A 17,374-nucleotide genomic window follows, 5' to 3' on the forward strand; every position below is an offset into this window, starting at 1 on the left:
CAGACAGTTTTATATACATACGCCACTAGTACCCTAACCCACAAAACTCAGGGTATGTTCAGATAAGTGCACCAGATATACCCAGACAGTTTTATATACATACGCCACTAGGGGACACTACAAGATAGGTTCGCTGCATTACACATATTTTACTATAAATCACATATTCATTGTCCAATCATCACAAATATCTCAGAATATGTCCTCATAAGTACCTGAGCCACGCCCTGAAAGTTTCAAATTGAACACCAGGGGGCGCTATAAATGAAAACGAACTGCAGTTGATATAGCGCAAATCAGGCTATAAATTACCAAATGTTTGTCCAATCAACACAAAACTTCCAGGAAATGTTTACACAATGACCTCACACATACGCTACAATTCTCATTCAAATTGACCACTAGGGGGTGCTTTAAATGCACAGACGCAGATGTTCCACAACCGGTGGGAATTGGGAGTAAATGTCAGATAAACACTAGTGGCACAGGATAGACACCAAAACAACAACTAACCACTCCAGCCAATCACTGAAGAGATGGTTTGGGGAGCGGGTGGGGGTTAGTGACAGTCAGTGTCTCCTGACAGTTACGGAAACATGGGGGGAGGGGCGAGCTTGCTCTGTTTTGTTTTAACCCAAAGTGACCATGCAGGAAGTCATAGTGCACCTTTTAAGAAACACTTCATATAAATCTGACAATGTAAGAAATACTTTTCTCAAGGTCTCCTTTGTAAAGTGGATTATCTTTTAATATAAGTGTGTTTTACATGCATGCACGTCTATATTTAAGATAACACTCCATGTTATTTGTTAAAATATACAAGGCCTTAATGGGTTATTACATAATAGGGCTAATATACAGTAGTAAAACAGTTTTAGGTCAGGCTTGTTTATGGATCACAGATGCTGGCGCTGGTTGGGATTTCATTTTTGGCTCAAGGGCACTTCAACATGTTGGTTGCCTCTTGACTATTGGCTGACATACATCTTAGCTAAATTCAGGATCCAAGTGAGTTATTTTTTTCCTTTGTTTAGCCTCCATGTTTGTTACCAGAAACTTGTCTGACGTTGTGGTACTGTGAACTCATTGATTTGTTACATTAACATCATGTAGTTCTTATGTTAAAAAAAAAAAAAAAAAAAAGTCCTAAACATTGTGTTCTCATGTGGTGGTTCTAAGCTGTGGTTGGGACTGCTTTTATAGTTTGTTCCTTTTGTGGTTCAGACCTGTGTGTGAGGAAAGATAAATTATGCCTCCCAGATTGTACTTCATTAAATGGGAGAGGGGTTTGTGCCATACATTTTCGGTTTCATGCATTGAATTGGGCATTAAGTTTAACAAGAAATTCCAATTATTACTGCATTTAAGAATGGAAAAACAAGCACCCAGCAACATTTGCATTTCTTTCTTTACAGTACTCAAACCATGTCACTTTTGATGTTTAAGTGGCTGTTACGGTGTAATATCAAGTCATCTCACTGCTTAGAACACCACTATTGTGTTATTATGCCTCGGTTTAGTTAACACACTGCTCCGTCTGTGTTGCAGAGAATGGACAATCAGTCACATCAGCAGAACACAAACAAGTGCACTGCTATATTTCAAAGTACACATTGGCTTCTTATTGTCTGCAAAGAAATAAGTAAATGGATACTTGTTTTAGGTATATGGCTACACCTGCGTCATCTAATTTGTTATGGTACTCATAATATGAATTGTTGAGTATGTTAGCAACTCCTTCAGGCCTTTTATTAGTTGTTAGACTGAGCTGCGGCTGCATCCAGGAAGTGCAACATTTTTGCCCCATTTGAGACTTTAAACATTTGCAACCAACCACCCCCCCACCCCCTTTTGGCTTGTAGTGTTCAGTTTAAGAAAAGGACTTAAGACCATTTGGATGCAGCCCTGCTCTGCTCAGGATGATGGCTGCTAGGTTACACAAGGACAAATGTAGATTCCCTTCCCTAAAATGTGACTGGAGAAGAAAAATAACTAAGTTAAAATAGGAATGTTAATACATCCCTTTATTATCTAAAGGGATAATAACTGGAATGCTCTCTGATGGTCTTGTAATATAATAATCTGGACTGCAAAAAAAAATGATTATGCTTTCCTTCATTAAGCAAGAGAGCATCAAAGACAGTACTGTAGGGCTTGAAAATGGCTTGCAGGCCTTTCCAACAGCATTTGACACTGAAGTGTCTGACCTGAAATAAGTTATCTTTGTGTGCCGTTGGTCAGACTCTGTTGACAAGAGGCCAGACAAGCCTCTGAATGACACGGAGTCTGCCAAGTGACAGTGGAACATGAGGTCAGCTCTAGAGTAGAGAGTGCCTGACATTTATAGGCATGACCGTAGCTTCAATAGTTAAAAAGTCAGACCTACTACTATTTTTATCCCAATTTTGGATAGTAAATGATGAGTTGCCATTTTCTTAGTATGCTTCATGCTGCGGTATAGGTTTTTATTTTTCTGTTTTTGGGTGTTTTTATGAATTTTCTTCTGATTTGAATTGTGTAAAAGTGTGCTCCATATTCTTTCTAATGATTATATGGCTAAGAGTGGGCTAATTTGTCACCTATACACACCAACAACCAAAAAACCGAGCCTAACTTAGTTTTTAGAAGCTGTTTACAGTGGGGATAATTATCCATTAATTACATGGTTAGGGACTACTAATTATGAAATTACCTCAGCAATGACTTGTCTTCTTATTTATTAATGTCTCTAAAGTGGCTATAACCAATGGACTACATACATGTTGGCCTATGTGAAGGGGGTCTCTTGTAGTGATGGACACACAATTATTACTCAACCCTGCAGTTCCCCTCAGCTCGAGCTTTTGTAGCAACTTTTAAGTCGTCGTTTTGGTTTTCGGGTCCTTTTGTTTTACTCGCACCGCTCTCATTAGGTTGTTTTCGGCCACAGCAGGCGGTTGTTACCTGCCCAGCACTGCAAACAGACTAAGTTAGCAACTAGCTAGCTAGCAAATATTGAGCAACTGTAACATTTAGCTAGCAGCTAAATAGCCAGATTTTTGCAAAACAACGATAAAAGGAGAGAAAATATTCAATTCACACAACTCCAAAATGAATGATAATGTTGCTCCGGATGGGCCACTGTTTGCAATATCAACTCAAAAGTATAAATTAGTATTATATGTATGCCAGTTTGTTATTGTTAAACTCGTTTTCACTGCCCCCAAGTGGCCACAAGTTGTTACTGCAGGTAGAATATTCCAATAGATTTTGCCGTGACTGCATGAAGTTTAGCGTCTTTTTTCTTGACTGAAGTTGGTTCTGGGCGAATAAAGATGGGTGGGAAAAACTCGACATTATATTTTTAAGTGGCACCTCATCATTTTTTACCCCTTTTAGGAAACCAGTTAAGCTTACTTACCAGTGAAGTTGGGCCTTCAGTCGCCTGCTACGCTTTGACCCTGCTATATACTGTAATAACTTTTGATACTTAAGGTTTTACATTCTATCTTCCCTTTTGTAAGTAAGTAAGATTGAATGTATCCATTATGTATATTAAAGCATCTCTTAAGGTTTATGAAGACAATGAATATACATTGAAACAGGTCATACAGTTTGATAATTGATCATTTTATAATTGTGTTGATAGTGCATGTAACATTACTTTAATAGAACCACATGGTGTTTCAATTGAGATTTACTGTGCATGTGGCCTGTGAACTGTTAACATGGAAAATGTTGGTGTAGGACAGAATAACACAGGAGAGATAGGTGAATGACCACAAGTACAGTTGTTCTCAAAAGCAGGGATTAGTACATTTTGTAGTTTCTACATGACTACAGTTTGCAATCAAAACTCCCATAACTATTTTATATTTCTAACTCCTGAAACCCAGACTTCCTCTATTGGGATCTCATTGTGCATGTGTAGGAATCTGTATTCTTTAACCTTAGAACCAAGAGAGGTACATCGGCATAAAGGTCATCTGTTAAATATTCATGTGCTATGGTCACTTTAAGTTGAAAGATGAAGATGTATTTTCTTGTAATTAAAAAAACCATACAGTGCAACCTCAAAAAAACGGGCTTTGTTTTTGTTCACCATCCCTTCTACACAATTTGCACCATTTCAAGTTTCAATACCTTAAAATAAACCTCGAAATGCTTAGATTAGCTACAGGTCTTTTGGTCACATCTGTATTTTTTAATATTGAGAAGTTAATGTCAAGTTATTTATAGACCAAGAAAGGTGGTCCATGTGCACTTAAAAAACTAAGAAACACTTGATTTTGAAGTGTTCTTTTGATGTACCCTATAGTCTCACAATGCACTGTGCAAGGAGGAGGAGCTGCTCACAGCTGGATAACAGAACAGGTGTAACAGATCCATGCATTAACACCTTAAACATCAACTATTAAATCGATTAAACGATTGTCTTGTGTCAAAGGTATACTTTTGACGAGTAGTATGTAAGTATGTGTTCTGGGATTAGGACACAACAAGCGAGTTAGTGAGGCCATCTGCTGGTGAAAAATGCATTTCCCTTCAAAGACTCCTACAGTGTAATGATTTGAGGTGACCACAAGATGGCAGCATAGCCAAGCAGCCTTGTTTACGTATGCGAATCCGGATTTGCATTCACCTTTTGTGTCGTTTTATAGTTTGCATTGGAAATATTATAAGTACATTTTTTTTTTTTTTTTAGGGCTCCACATTATAATCTATGGTCACAGACTTGATATATTTGTTATTGGAACATGCATGTTGTCCATCAAATACCTGATTTAAAAATAGGCTGGTGGAGTCTGTCTTAATAACAAACTTTATTGGACAATCTACATGCACGGCAGCTCATATAGTTGTGACGTAAAGCAGGGACGGAATGAAAAATAGACTAAAAAAAAAAGATAATAAAAAAAAATAGACAACGAAAGAACTGACAAACCATAAATTGTCTTTCACATTGTCTTCCCGAAGAAATGCATTGTACAGAGTTGCGTGTAAAAATCCTATTCAGTTATTCAAGAGGTCTGATAACATTATTTGCCGATTCATTTATGATGCACGGTTGTACACGTTCATCAACGGACATTGTTATTTGGCTAGTAGTCGGCCTACTATTAGTATTGTTATTATTGAGCATTCTCTTGAGTTGTGGGTAAGGTTGGGGTCGTCCCCTATCTGGATTGGTAGAGCTCAGGAGAAGGGGGAGGGGTTTGATGACGTCCTCCGTCTCGAGAGTCACACGCCAAGTGGATCCCAGCTCGTCCACACACACGCCGCTCTCTGCCCGGGAAGGCGGCTGACACGATGCCTCTGGACAGGTGACCACCGCCGGATCTCGAAGCACATTTCCCCCGGCCATGAAAAAGGAAAACTATCAGACCACAATCCGCTGCTCCATCGCATAAAACATGGCGAGGAGGAGGTGGTGAGTGCTCAAGATAGACGCGCTTTCCTGGGAGGGAGGGAGGGAAGCCCACGGCGCTCTCTTGTCTCGCTAACAGGATAAAGAAAAAGGGAAATCAAGCTATTTATAAGCGGACTCTTTGGACTATCCACCGGCGACACCATGAGCGGCGGGCCGGATGAGAGCTCGGTGCGCGTAGCCCTGAGGTAAGGATGCACCGACCCTCCTCTCTCCGAAGATGCTCGCACCTGCTACAACCATGCACGTTATTCCTGCTTTAATGTGTGCTTCACTGTGTATTGTTGACCATATATTCAGCTCAGACACCCCAACCAACCTGTGCCTGTCTCTAGTACATCCGTTCTTCTTCTTCAATCCCCGAGTCCCTCCAAAGCAATACCCCTTACTCCCAAAATATGCTTTTATTTTGAAGCCACATGTTCCCTTGTCCATACCCATGCCGGGAGATGCACTTTATTAATGCTCATTGCATGATCGACACAGGACATACAGACCAGTAGCCCATGGTTACATCATGAGCTTATTTTGTTAATACCTACACTGCATGCTGTGTAGTGGATATATGAATGAAGAGCTCTGAGGGATTAGGCCAATGAAAAGCCTGTCACTCTCCAATGACATGGTGTGACTGTAGTCCCAACAACACACAGGTAGACATTGCTTTAAGTAGCCACATGCAGGTTATTACTGCTTGGGATCCCATTTGTTTTCAGGCATTTTACATTCTTAATTCGTAGTGTATCATGTTTCAGGCTGTTTGCAATTGCTCCATTGTACTGATTTGACCCTTGGCCCCCTTGGCCAATCCATGCTGCTACTTCCACTGCAGACAAGCTGAGATAGCCACCGTCTGGTCACCGCTTATATCAGCATCTCTCAGAAGTGTTTGTGTGTGTGGAACAGTAAGACTTAAGAAATCAATAGAGTGACATGGTAGGGGGCAGGCACTTTTCTTCTCTCTCTCTCTCTTTCTCTCTCTCTCTCTCTCTTTCTCTGTGTGTGTGTGTGGAAGGACAATCAGAGATGTCATGTGAACTGGATCAGTGGAAGATAGAGAGATAGAGGACAAAAGCATGTACCTCTCATGTTTCTCTTCCCTCTCTCTGTCTTGGATGTCATTGTGCATTCAGACTTTGGCCCAGGACTCTGTTTACTGTGCCAACTCAGTTTAAAAGTCTCTCTCTGTCTTAGATAATACACAATCTGCTAGTATATATCCTGTCATGCACTCTGGTTCTCAGTGACGTAAAGTCTCATCAATAACATTTCATTTGTCTGGCCTCCTTAGTAATTCAGTAGGGGCATAGGTTGCTGACTTAATTTGCTGTAGACAAGTTCCGAATAATTTTTAAACTTTACAACACACACGCACACTCAAAACACAAGGCTAAAGAAACTGTATGTGTGTTTGTCTGTTTGAGTGGAAACCACCTGCTATTGTATCTTCTTTGAAAGCTCAGGCTCAGGCTTCATTCATTATTTGTAGAGCTCTGTTGTCTTATTTGCTTGTTTGGGTTTCCACTTTTAGTACAATTGGTTAGTCATCTATTCATTGGTTTATCCTTTCATATAGGCTATTTTTCTTGCTTTCTTCCATTCACTAATTCCTTTGATGGGAACTTTTGAATTTAACAGTAATTACGTACGAACTAACCTACTCTCAGCAGACATGTTGTGTGACAGTTGCACGACTTTTAGAAATGGTTGATCTGAAAATAACAATTAAGAATAGGCCAGTAATATGACATGGATGAAGGGTGGAGTTGGGTTTGATCATTTTGATTCTGCAAAACTATGAGTAGGCCTAATACTTGCTCCTCTGTGGAAAAGACCTTGAGTCCTGTTTGTTGTAGGTAGAGTCAGCAGTTCAGAGCCTTTTCTGAGGTCAGCTGTGGCACCTGAAAGTGCTTTGTAAATATTCTCTTATTTTCCACTTCCTGTCACTGAGACTCAGCTGACCTTACCTGCAAGCTCACAGAGCTTGTTATTACTGTATACTGTGTGCTTTATTTGCATGAGTGAGTATAGACCTTTAGACTTAAACTATAAGCCCAGGTGAAGCTAATTACATCAACAATGACATTTCCATTTAAGGAGGCCACAACAGTGAGCCAACATGTACAATACAAAAAATATGACATTGAAACAAACACATGCCATTGATACATTCAAACTGGTTGATAAGTTACATTAATAAGTCTGTTGGAACATTTAACCCTAAAGCTGCACTTATCAATAGTTTTATATGAACAATGAATCAAATGACTATGTGTAAAGTGAAAGGTTAGTGAAAAAAACTCACAGCAAATGATAACCCTGGAGAATATTAGCTCATTGTTTTGGTTCAGTCTCACGCATCATTTGGGTCAGCTGGAAGCTGTTTTTTTAAAGAAAAAAACTCTGATAAACCCATGCTAAGCTAACTAGCTCCAAACAACAGACGGTTAGCAATTAGCTGGTAAACATAGGAGAGCATTAAACTGCTAAAGAGCCGGATATTTCCCCTAAAACAGAGCTAAAAAGAGAGTAGCTAATGGACTTAAATTCACCAGGGGGGGGGCAGAAACTACAAACTAATGCTAATGTTGCTTCTTTGTCTGCTAGATTTGTAGCAGGTAATTATTTGCTAACACATTAGCCGTAACAACTTTATCGGGTGATAATTATGTAAATGTTGTATGTTTTTACAGCTCGGTCAAAAATCTATAAATGCAGTTTGAACTAAATTTAACTTTTAATACATATACTGTGCATATACTGTACTGTGTGTGTGCTGACCTGAGGTAAGGCTGTAATCTGCAGATATTTGTGTTATGTGATGAATTGAGACTCGGCAGCAATAATGTTTCCCGCTATGTCAGCAATTAGATACTTTCAAGGAGTCCCATGCCTTGCCGCTACAGTGAAAACATTAGAAAATTCCGTATTAAACAACCTATGAATTCACTAAGACAGCAAAGGTGAAAGAAATACAAACTGTAACAACATAGTGTTGTAAAGTTGTCATAGTGGACCCCTCCTTAACAGCAACATGGCAGTGGACACACACCCTCCCACACTAGCAAATGTGATCGTTTGTGTTGCGTTTTTTATAAAATACATCATATCAAAATCTTTCCATGAAAGTTCAATTGATTTCACTTAATATTCCCTGGAAGTCGCACCTTTTCATCTGCTATTAAATCTTCATCTCTTTGAACATCAAACCGCAGCTCCATGTTGGGTGTTTTCAGCTCGATTAATCACTGTGGCAACATTCTAATTATTTAGAGTTTGCTTTGACTGTCAGCCTCCCCCTAATCTGTAATTGTTTAGTTAGCTTGTGTGTCTGTGTGTTTGCGTGTGTTTGCAGTAATCAGCAGATTTCCAACCAATACGTGTCTGAGCCTGTGAGGCCAATGCTGTTTGTTAGGAAGCTCCTAATCTTCCATCCCAACATGTCCAGAGTGATGAAATGCTTCTTTATCACCCTAACTCTCTTTTTTTCCGAGGCAGAACAAGAAAGAAAGGTGTCTGGAGCCTGAACAGAGGGAAGGTGTTTCTGGGAGTTTTGTCATTTTGATTTATTACTGGAAAAATGATGGAACTAGCCTATTAATGGGTTATTAGATGTGCGTGTGCTGTGCTGCTATCTCTGGTTTTGAAGATTATCATGCATGACAGCTTGCAGATGGGTCACTTCTGTAGCACGTTGTTGGACAATTCAGCAAAACACGCACACACACACACACACACACACACACACACACACACACACCCACGCACACACACACAAACATACTGAGTTGGTGTTTGCTGGGTTATCCCCTGTGTGAATGTGCTCCAGATCTTTTCCTTATGTAACATCTGTGTGCGCGTGTTTGCAATATGTTTATCCCGTCCCATATTCCGTGATCAAACAATACAGGAAGTTACCAATTTATCCGAGAAGTAAGTCACGGTCCAGACTTTGCCCAAAGGAGCCACTTGAGTCACTTATTAGTAATTTGATATCCTTCAAGTGCGGTTTTAATAATTAAGAACCTACAGCCAGCGGTGTGGAACCAGGTTGTTAGCTGTTGAATTCAGAACAGATAGCTCTTCCTCTTTAATTAGATAAGTTAGAGTGAGTGGTTGTGAAAATGGAAAGCTGGAAGATTGTTTGTAATCTTCATTTTAATGCTTAAACTAGTTGCTTACACTTCCACATCTCACAGAGCACGTTGCAGGTAAGTGAATCTGTTAGGGAAATTGGGAAAATGCAAACTAGATCCACCCCTTACTAAGATCCAGACTGTCTTAACCTATTGCTCCTCTCAGGTGTCTGTCATACACAGTCCCACCTTCTTGACCTTTGTGATATGTTTGAGGGCAAAGGCTGTGCTCCGGCTGCCATATACAAAAAGGGGTGTGTGTGTGTGTGGTGTGTGTGTGTGTGTGTGTGTGTGTGTGTGGGTGTGTGTGTGTGTGTGTGTGTGTGTGTGTTGTGTGTGTGTGGTGTGTGTGTGTGTGTGTGTGTGTGTGTGTGGTGTTGTGTGTGTGTGTGTGTGTGTGTGTGTGTGTGTGTGGGGTGTGTGTGTGTGTGAAAAACCCCTGTCCGCCAGGCATTCATGATAATATTCATGAACCAACTCAAGTGAACTGAGACACAAACGAAGCATACTGAAAACCATCTGCTGCCATGGGATGTTGCAATTACTGAGATATTGATAACGTCTGTCTAACTAGCACAAGCAGAGATAATTCAATGGGATTTTTTTTGACTAATTACAGCTTAGAGTTAGCTTAGAGTGATTGCTGTAGCTGTATTTTAAAGCCACATTTTTTTGACTTCCTCCCATAAATAATGCAAACCTTTTTTTTGTTACGTATTTCCCTGACTTTTCCACTGCTTTTACCAAGTCTTTCATCGAGGACCCATGTGGTTTTCCATCAAGCCTTGTGTGTTGTGTGTGTGTGTGTGTGTGTTGTGTGGTGTGTGTGTGTGTGTGTGGGTGTGTGTGTTGTGTGTGTGTGTGTGTGTGTGTGTGTGGTGTGTGTGTGTGGTGTGTGTGTGTGTGGTGTGTGTGGTGTGTTGTTATCCTCATACGCCTTGTCTTGACAGCCACCATCAAACCTCCTTCCTGCCCAGCAACCTTGACCCAGAAGCGATTCAGAACTGGGATGAAACCTGAGTCAGCAGGACACCCTCTCGGTCTTTTTTCTCTTTCCTGCTCTCTTGCCCCCTCCTTCATTTTTTCCTGCTCTCATCCCAAACGCCCTCCGGGCCTTGCACATCACTTGCCTAGCTGTTTTCACAAGGGGCGAAAAGGTCTTTGTCATTAGAGCCCACCATAAAGATATGAATATTTGGTTATTTAAAAATCCGATATGCCAATGTATTGGCCAATATGTATTTAAAAAAAGAAATCCAGAAATGTTACAAAAAACATAAACAGATTTCCCTAAAATGAGTTATTTTCAGTTATTTATGAGTTCTCACTAAAATAATATAATTTATTTTTATTGTCACAACAGAACAGAGGAACATCAAAATATATGAAAGTTGTGATAAAAAAATGTATAAAATACAACTTATAGTCTGAACTAAAGTCTTGAACAAAAACTCAGTGTTTGCCAACAGGGAGGTTGTAGAGCGTCCTCTGGTGGACAAACTATGCAACGCCAACGCTCATAACATGGTTGACAGTCTGTTTTAATTTTTTAAATTGGCCGTTATAAATGCAGATACCGTAGATCAGGAAATGCCTAATATTGGCCGATATATTGGTCAGGCTCTGATTGTCATGCGTCTTTTCCTGTAAACTGATGTGAGTTTTCTCGCCATCCTGAAAACATTAAGGATGCAGCCTTGTTAGAAAATGACACTTCACATCCATGTAGGAGCCTTCATCAGTGTATGGTCTTCCAGGTTAAACAGTTATGCATCTTAATTGACAGCAGATCGGATGATGCACCTCTTCTACGGCACTCTTGATGAATTCATTTTAAATGTGACAATTCTAAGGATAGTTAGCAGATTGCAATATCCAATTAAACTGTTGATTTAAAAAAAAAAAAAATGTTTGTTGAGCTATGTTTTAAGGCAATCACTTTTCCAGTGAGAGAGAGAATGGCTGTATTTAGCTTCTTGAAGAGAGTAATACGATGAATTGGCTCTTGATGTCAAGAGCAGCTGCTATGGTAAACAATGGATAGATTGTCCGACTGTGTTGTAGTGAGTTCAAACAGTAGTTGCTCATTGTGCTGAGCCAATTTAACCTGCCCAGAAGGTCTACCTTTCTCTCTTTTATCTATACATCTTTCCAGCATTTCTTTGTCTCCTCACTTGTCCTCTTGCTCTAGGCGGCCATTAGACGGTCAACAGAGAAATGCAAATGTACAAGTGCACCTGCTGCCCTATGTACTACAAAAGAGCTGCGTGTGTGTGTGTGTGTGTGTGTGTGTGTGTGTGTGTGTGTGTGTGTGTGGTTGTGTGTATAATGTTTGCATATTGTTATATAAGGAAATCATGACGCTGTACCTGAAGCGTTCTTGCAATTGCGTGATTGTGTTTCCTGTCATAGAGTCCTAAATAATCCAATGTCGCTTTTCAGTATTTCCACTTCAACAGAGGCCTTTCACTAGAAATAGGATTTGACCTGTAATAGGTGCGTGCGTGCGTGCACTGTGCAGTGTGGCCCCTTATTATCCTCCGTTGGACAGCCTTAGTCCCCAGTTAGATCACCTCAGAGGACTACAGTCCTCTCATATCTTCACCAACACACTCACGGACATTCTTCAGCTGCTTATTCGGCTGCATGTCACAAAGACAAAGAACGCTGCCTGTTAAACTTTTTGGGCAATTCTGTTCAAAATTGAGAACTAATTTCCCAGTTGAATGTCCGTATGCCTTTATGAGTTTCCTTATCTACTTTTATATGCAAAGACGAGAAGGCATCCAACAAAGAAAATGTAGATGAAAGGGAACAAGCAAGTGTGTCAGAGATAGATTTTTATAGTTTTGTGACTTGTGTCGCACAAAGAATCAATATCATGGTACAACTTGCGATTTACACCCCTAGTAAATATTTATTTTGACAATGAATCTTTTCAATTGTGTAATTCAAAGTGGTGGTTATTCCTCACCGTAATAGTTCATTTTTGTTTATATTTAGGTTGAACAGTTAAATCAAAATGCAGATTATTTTGCATGAGATTGAAACAAATCTGGATTTGAATTTAAAAGAAAAAGTGGTGAACTATGTGACTCAACTAGATCGGGTCAGGTGATGAGTCAGTGTTCTGGTAGCAGTCTTAAATGTGCAGAAAATAGTCTGGTTGTTAGCTGCCCTGTAGACTCAGATGTTCCTTTCTGTTTCTGCTGAATCACTCGGTGCTGCCTGTGCCAGCTGTACACGGCATTTGAAGTCAACCTCAACACTACACTAAAAATTAAATTACTGAGGATTAGAGTTGGTAGTTAGGAATGAAAACATCAGCTTTGGTTGTCAGGATGATGCTAGTGAATGGCCGCATCCTTAGCATAGACATGCTGATTCATCTTTCTGAAATCAGCCAATCATTATGCTATGTTTCAGTAAGCCTGATATCAGCGTGTGTGTGTGTGTGTGTGTGTGTGTGTGTGTGTGTGGTGTGTGTGTGGTGTGTGTGGGTGTGTGTGTGTGTGTGTGGTGTGTGGTGTGTGTTGGTGTGTGTGTGTGTGTGGTGTGGGGGGTGGGGGGGGGGGGGGGGGGGGTTTGTTGAATAAGAGGGCTAACTGCTTTTATTTTAGGCAGAGTAAATTCATAAGCTGGTTGGAATGGTTAAACTTTCATCAGTTTAACTCCGCTCTGAAGTGTCATAGTATGTAACCTCCAAAGTCGAGGCTAAAGAAGTACAGGTCTGGTTTTCTGTGGTTAAGCATGCGCATGTGCACGAGGAGCCCACTGTTCTCAGGCTGTCGCTGTAATCGCAGTAATGAGGACCTGTCACATGGGAAAGGCTGACAAGCCCTGTGTGTGTGTGTGTGTGTGTGTGTGTGTGTGTGTGTGTGTGTGTGTGTGTGTGTGTGTGTGTGTGTGTGTGTGTGTGTGTGTGGTGTGTGTGTGTGTGTGTGTGTGTGTGTGTGTGTGTGTGTGTGTGTGTGTTGTGTGTGTGTGTGTGTGTGTGTGTGTGTGTGTGTGTGGTCCTTTAATCTCTAAGGTCAGTGAACTGTGTATCATCACCTAAAACTCTTCACATAAGTCAATGCCAGCTCTGTGTGTTATATATATATATATAGATTATATATATTATATATATAGATTATACTTTATTCACCCACGACGGGGAAATTCTGTGTTACAGTAGCAGCATAGCAGCAACAGCAAAAAACAAAAAACAAAACAATAACACACACAACAAGTAAGCACAAAAAAAATAGACAAGGCAAGAAATACAGCAAGAAATAGACAATGAAAATATGGTAGACTGAGTAAGTAAAATGCCGTCAAACAAAGAATTTTAAAGTGCGGTTGCCATGATAAGAGAAACAATATTGCGGTGTAAGTGACGTTAAAAATTAAGTTGAATGTTTATTAAGCAAAGAGCAAGAGTCGTAGCATAATTTAAATTATATTAACCTGAGACCATAAATATTGAAAATAAGTACTTGTAATAAAATAATATAAATACCAATATTAAGATAACAGAAAATGTGTGATGTAGATAGAGAAAAAAAGGGACAGAAACTACAACACTATCAGGTAGAGCAGGTGTTGTAGAGTCTGACAGCGGCCGGGTGAAGGACCTGCGGTACTCTCCTTCTACACCGTGGTGTATCAGTCTGCTATATGTATATATATTATAATATATATGGTATGTATGTATTATGTATGTATGTATATGTATGTATGTATATATGTTGTGTGTGTAATATTATATATATATATATATATGTATGTGTTTGATATTATATGTATGTATATTATGTGTGTGTGCGTATGTGATATATATTATATAAATATATGTATAATGGTTATGTGTTGTGTGTGTATATATATATATGTGTGTGTGTGTGTGTGTGTGTGTGTGTATGTATTATGTATATATATATATATATATATATATATATATATATAGTAAGGCAAGGCAAGGCAGCTTTATTTATATAGCACATTTCAGCAACAGGGCAATTCAAAGTGCTTTACACAAAATCAGTTAAACAGATAAAACACAAGTACAAACAGTTAAAATTCATAAGCATTAAAATTAATAAACACATGAATAGACAGTTAAAAACAAAATAGAACATTAGGACACATAAACACAAGAATAAAAGTTACAGTGCAGCATAAGAAATTAAAGAAAGAGCGTCATTTAAAGAAAGCAGCATCAAAAAAAAGGTCTTCAGCCTTGATTTAAAAAACTGAGAGTAGCAGCGGATCTGCAGGTTTCTGGGAGTTTGTTCCAGATATGAGGAGCATAGAAACTGAAAGCTGCTTCACCCTGTTTTTTCGACTCTGGGACAGAAAGTAGACCTTCCCAGATGACCTGAGAGGTCTGGGTGGTTCATAGTGTAAGCAGATCAGAAATGTATTTTGGACCTAAACCGTTAAGGATTTATAAACTAGCAAGAGTACTTTGAAATCAATTCTTTGAGACACAGAAGCCAGTGTAAAGACTTCAGAACTGGAGTGATGTGATCCGTCCCTTGGTCTTAGTGAGGACTCGAGCAGCAGCGTTCTGAATCAGCTGCAACTGTCTGATTGATTTTTTAGGGAGACCTGTAAAGACCCCGTTACAGTAGTCAGTCTACTGAAGATGAAAGCATGGACCAGTTTTTCCAATCCTGTATCACATAAGTCCTTTAACCCTTGATATTTCTCAAGGTGATAGTCTGACTTTGTAATTGTCTTATGTGGCTGTTAAAGTTCAGGTCTGAGTCCATGACTACACCAAGATTTCTGGCTTTGTCTGTTGTTTTTAACTTGTTGTTTGAAGCTGACTTTAATCGTTCCTCTTTTTTTCCAAAAACAACTACCCTAGTTTTTCTTTCATTTAATTTCAGAAAGTTCTGGCACATCCAGTCGTTAATTTGTTTATGCACTTAGTCAGTTTTTGTATTGACTATAGTCCCTCGCGATAAGGTTATGTAAATTTGTGTGTCCGCATAACTTGGTAACTTATTTTGTTTTTCTCCATAATCTGAGCCAGTGGAAGCATGTAGATGTTAAACAGAAGAGCCCCAGAATGGAGCCTTGCGGAACTCCGCACGTCATTTTGTACGCTCAGATGCATAATTACCTATTGACACAAAGTAATCCCTATTTTGTAAGTAGGATTAACCAGTTTAGTACTAAGCCAGAAAGTCCTACCCAGTTTTCCAATCGGTCTAGTAATATGTCATGGTCGACCGTGTCAAATGCAGCACTGAGATCAAGTAAACTAAGATTGAAATTTTGCCATTCTGTGTTAAGGTGGATGTCATTAAAGACTTTGACAAGAGCCGTTTCAGTGCTGTGGTGTGTCGGAAACCCAACTGAAAGGTATCAAAACTGTTGCTTAGTGACAAGAATGGTTGAGTTGTTGAAAGACTACTTTTTCAATGATATTACTTAAAAACGAAGTTTGATATTGGCCTATAGTTGCTCATTAGTGACTTGTCTAGGTTGTTCTTTTTAAAAGTGGCTTGATTACTGCAGTTTTCATATATATATTCATATATAATAATATTTATATGTGTGTGTGTGTGTGTGTGTGTGTGTGTGTGTGTCTGGGTCTGTTCTGTGTGTGTCTGTGTGTGTCTGTACTATGTTGGAATAACACTAATGTGTACATGCCTGTGTCTTTTAGCTAAACACTGAACTCCATAAGCTCCAGATACTCATAATGAACTGTTTCATCAAGAGGGAGATGTTTAGCTATCCTGAAATTACACTTTTATATTTTTGATATTTGTAGCCTTTAGTCATTTGGCTGCCACTTAAAAGTAATTACGTTCAAGTTCCCAGTGCTGTCGCTTAAACAGCTATCACAGTTAGCATCACAGTGGCCAAAAGCTAACAAGCTATCTGAGCCGTTGGACTAACATTTAGTTCAATATGGAAGGTAAACATGCTTTCATTTTTTTTTTTTTGACATTGAATGTAATGTATTGCAGCTTTCATTATGTGCTTATTTGCTTCCTTAGAAAGAATTAGATAAGAAGATATACAATATGCAATATAAAGCTGGAGCTTGCTGGGAGACCGTTATCTTAGCTGAGCACTGAGCCTGGAAACAAGAGGAAACAGCTAGCTTGGCTCTGTCCAAAGCTAGAAATATCTGCCTACCTGTAATATGTAATATGTTGTTTTGTGATGATCCACACAAAATCAAAGTGTAAATTACAAGTTGCTGTATTAAAGGGGGCCAGACTATTTATTGGTTGGTATTAGCTTTCCAAAGTCATAGGCAGATAAGGAGAGAGCCCCGGCCTAGCTGTTTCCCCGTTTTCAATGCTAAGCTAAGCTAACCAGCGGCCGGCTCCTGCAGCATTTGGGTCGTATATCCTTGAGAGTGAAATCAATACTCTTATCTTAATCTTGGCAAGGCTGTGAATAAGTGTACCTTCAAAGAAGTCAAAATGATTCCTTTAAGTAAACTACTAAAATATGGATGTCTTACTTTATGATTTTTTTGTTCTTTTGGGTTGGTTTGGAACTAATGGCCACCTCCGGCACAATACTGTCCATTAAAATCCTTCCTGGATTGTGTCTTTATTGTGATAAAACAACACCAACCTTTATGCTGTATTGGAAAGTGACTGGTGACAAATACTCCAAAATCCACTATGTAAAAGTATCTCTTTAATCCTCTCCACTCTGGAACTTCTCAGTGTTTTTTTCTAAGCATTTCCACCAACCAGCTGAAACTGTCTCAGTGGATTAATGCGTTGAGCAGTTATGACACAAAGATTTTCACTTGGCTTCGGGGGTCTCTGATCCTGTGTGTGTGTGTGTGTGTGTGTGTGTGTGTGTGTGT

The 17,374-nt window shown here is 39.4% G+C and overlaps 1 protein-coding gene and 1 long non-coding RNA gene across 7 annotated transcripts in view; one reads left to right on the forward strand and one right to left on the reverse strand.

Moving 5' to 3' along the window:
* LOC116672934 (uncharacterized) overlaps positions 1-3,950 on the reverse strand; it is a 17,280-nt gene extending 13,330 nt beyond the window's left edge. The window contains exons 1-2 of the long non-coding RNA XR_004327692.1: positions 3,461-3,950; positions 333-338 (exon numbers count right to left, since the gene is read on the reverse strand). This is a non-coding gene — a long non-coding RNA (uncharacterized LOC116672934). The remainder of the gene's footprint in view (positions 1-332; positions 339-3,460) is intronic.
* Positions 3,951-5,364: 1,414 nt separating this feature from the next.
* The window catches only part of LOC116672929 (kinesin-like protein KIF21A), a 65,828-nt gene continuing 53,818 nt past the window's right edge, over positions 5,365-17,374 (forward strand). For all 6 annotated transcript variants that reach the window (XM_032504903.1, XM_032504905.1, XM_032504906.1 and 3 more), the window contains exon 1: positions 5,365-5,595. In XM_032504903.1, the coding sequence (XP_032360794.1) occupies positions 5,552-5,595 (44 nt within the window). In that variant the 5' untranslated portion in view covers positions 5,365-5,551. The remainder of the gene's footprint in view (positions 5,596-17,374) is intronic.

This window comes from Etheostoma spectabile, chromosome 23 (assembly GCF_008692095.1).
Source record: "Etheostoma spectabile isolate EspeVRDwgs_2016 chromosome 23, UIUC_Espe_1.0, whole genome shotgun sequence".
Classification (NCBI taxonomy): Eukaryota; Metazoa; Chordata; class Actinopteri; order Perciformes; family Percidae; genus Etheostoma; species Etheostoma spectabile.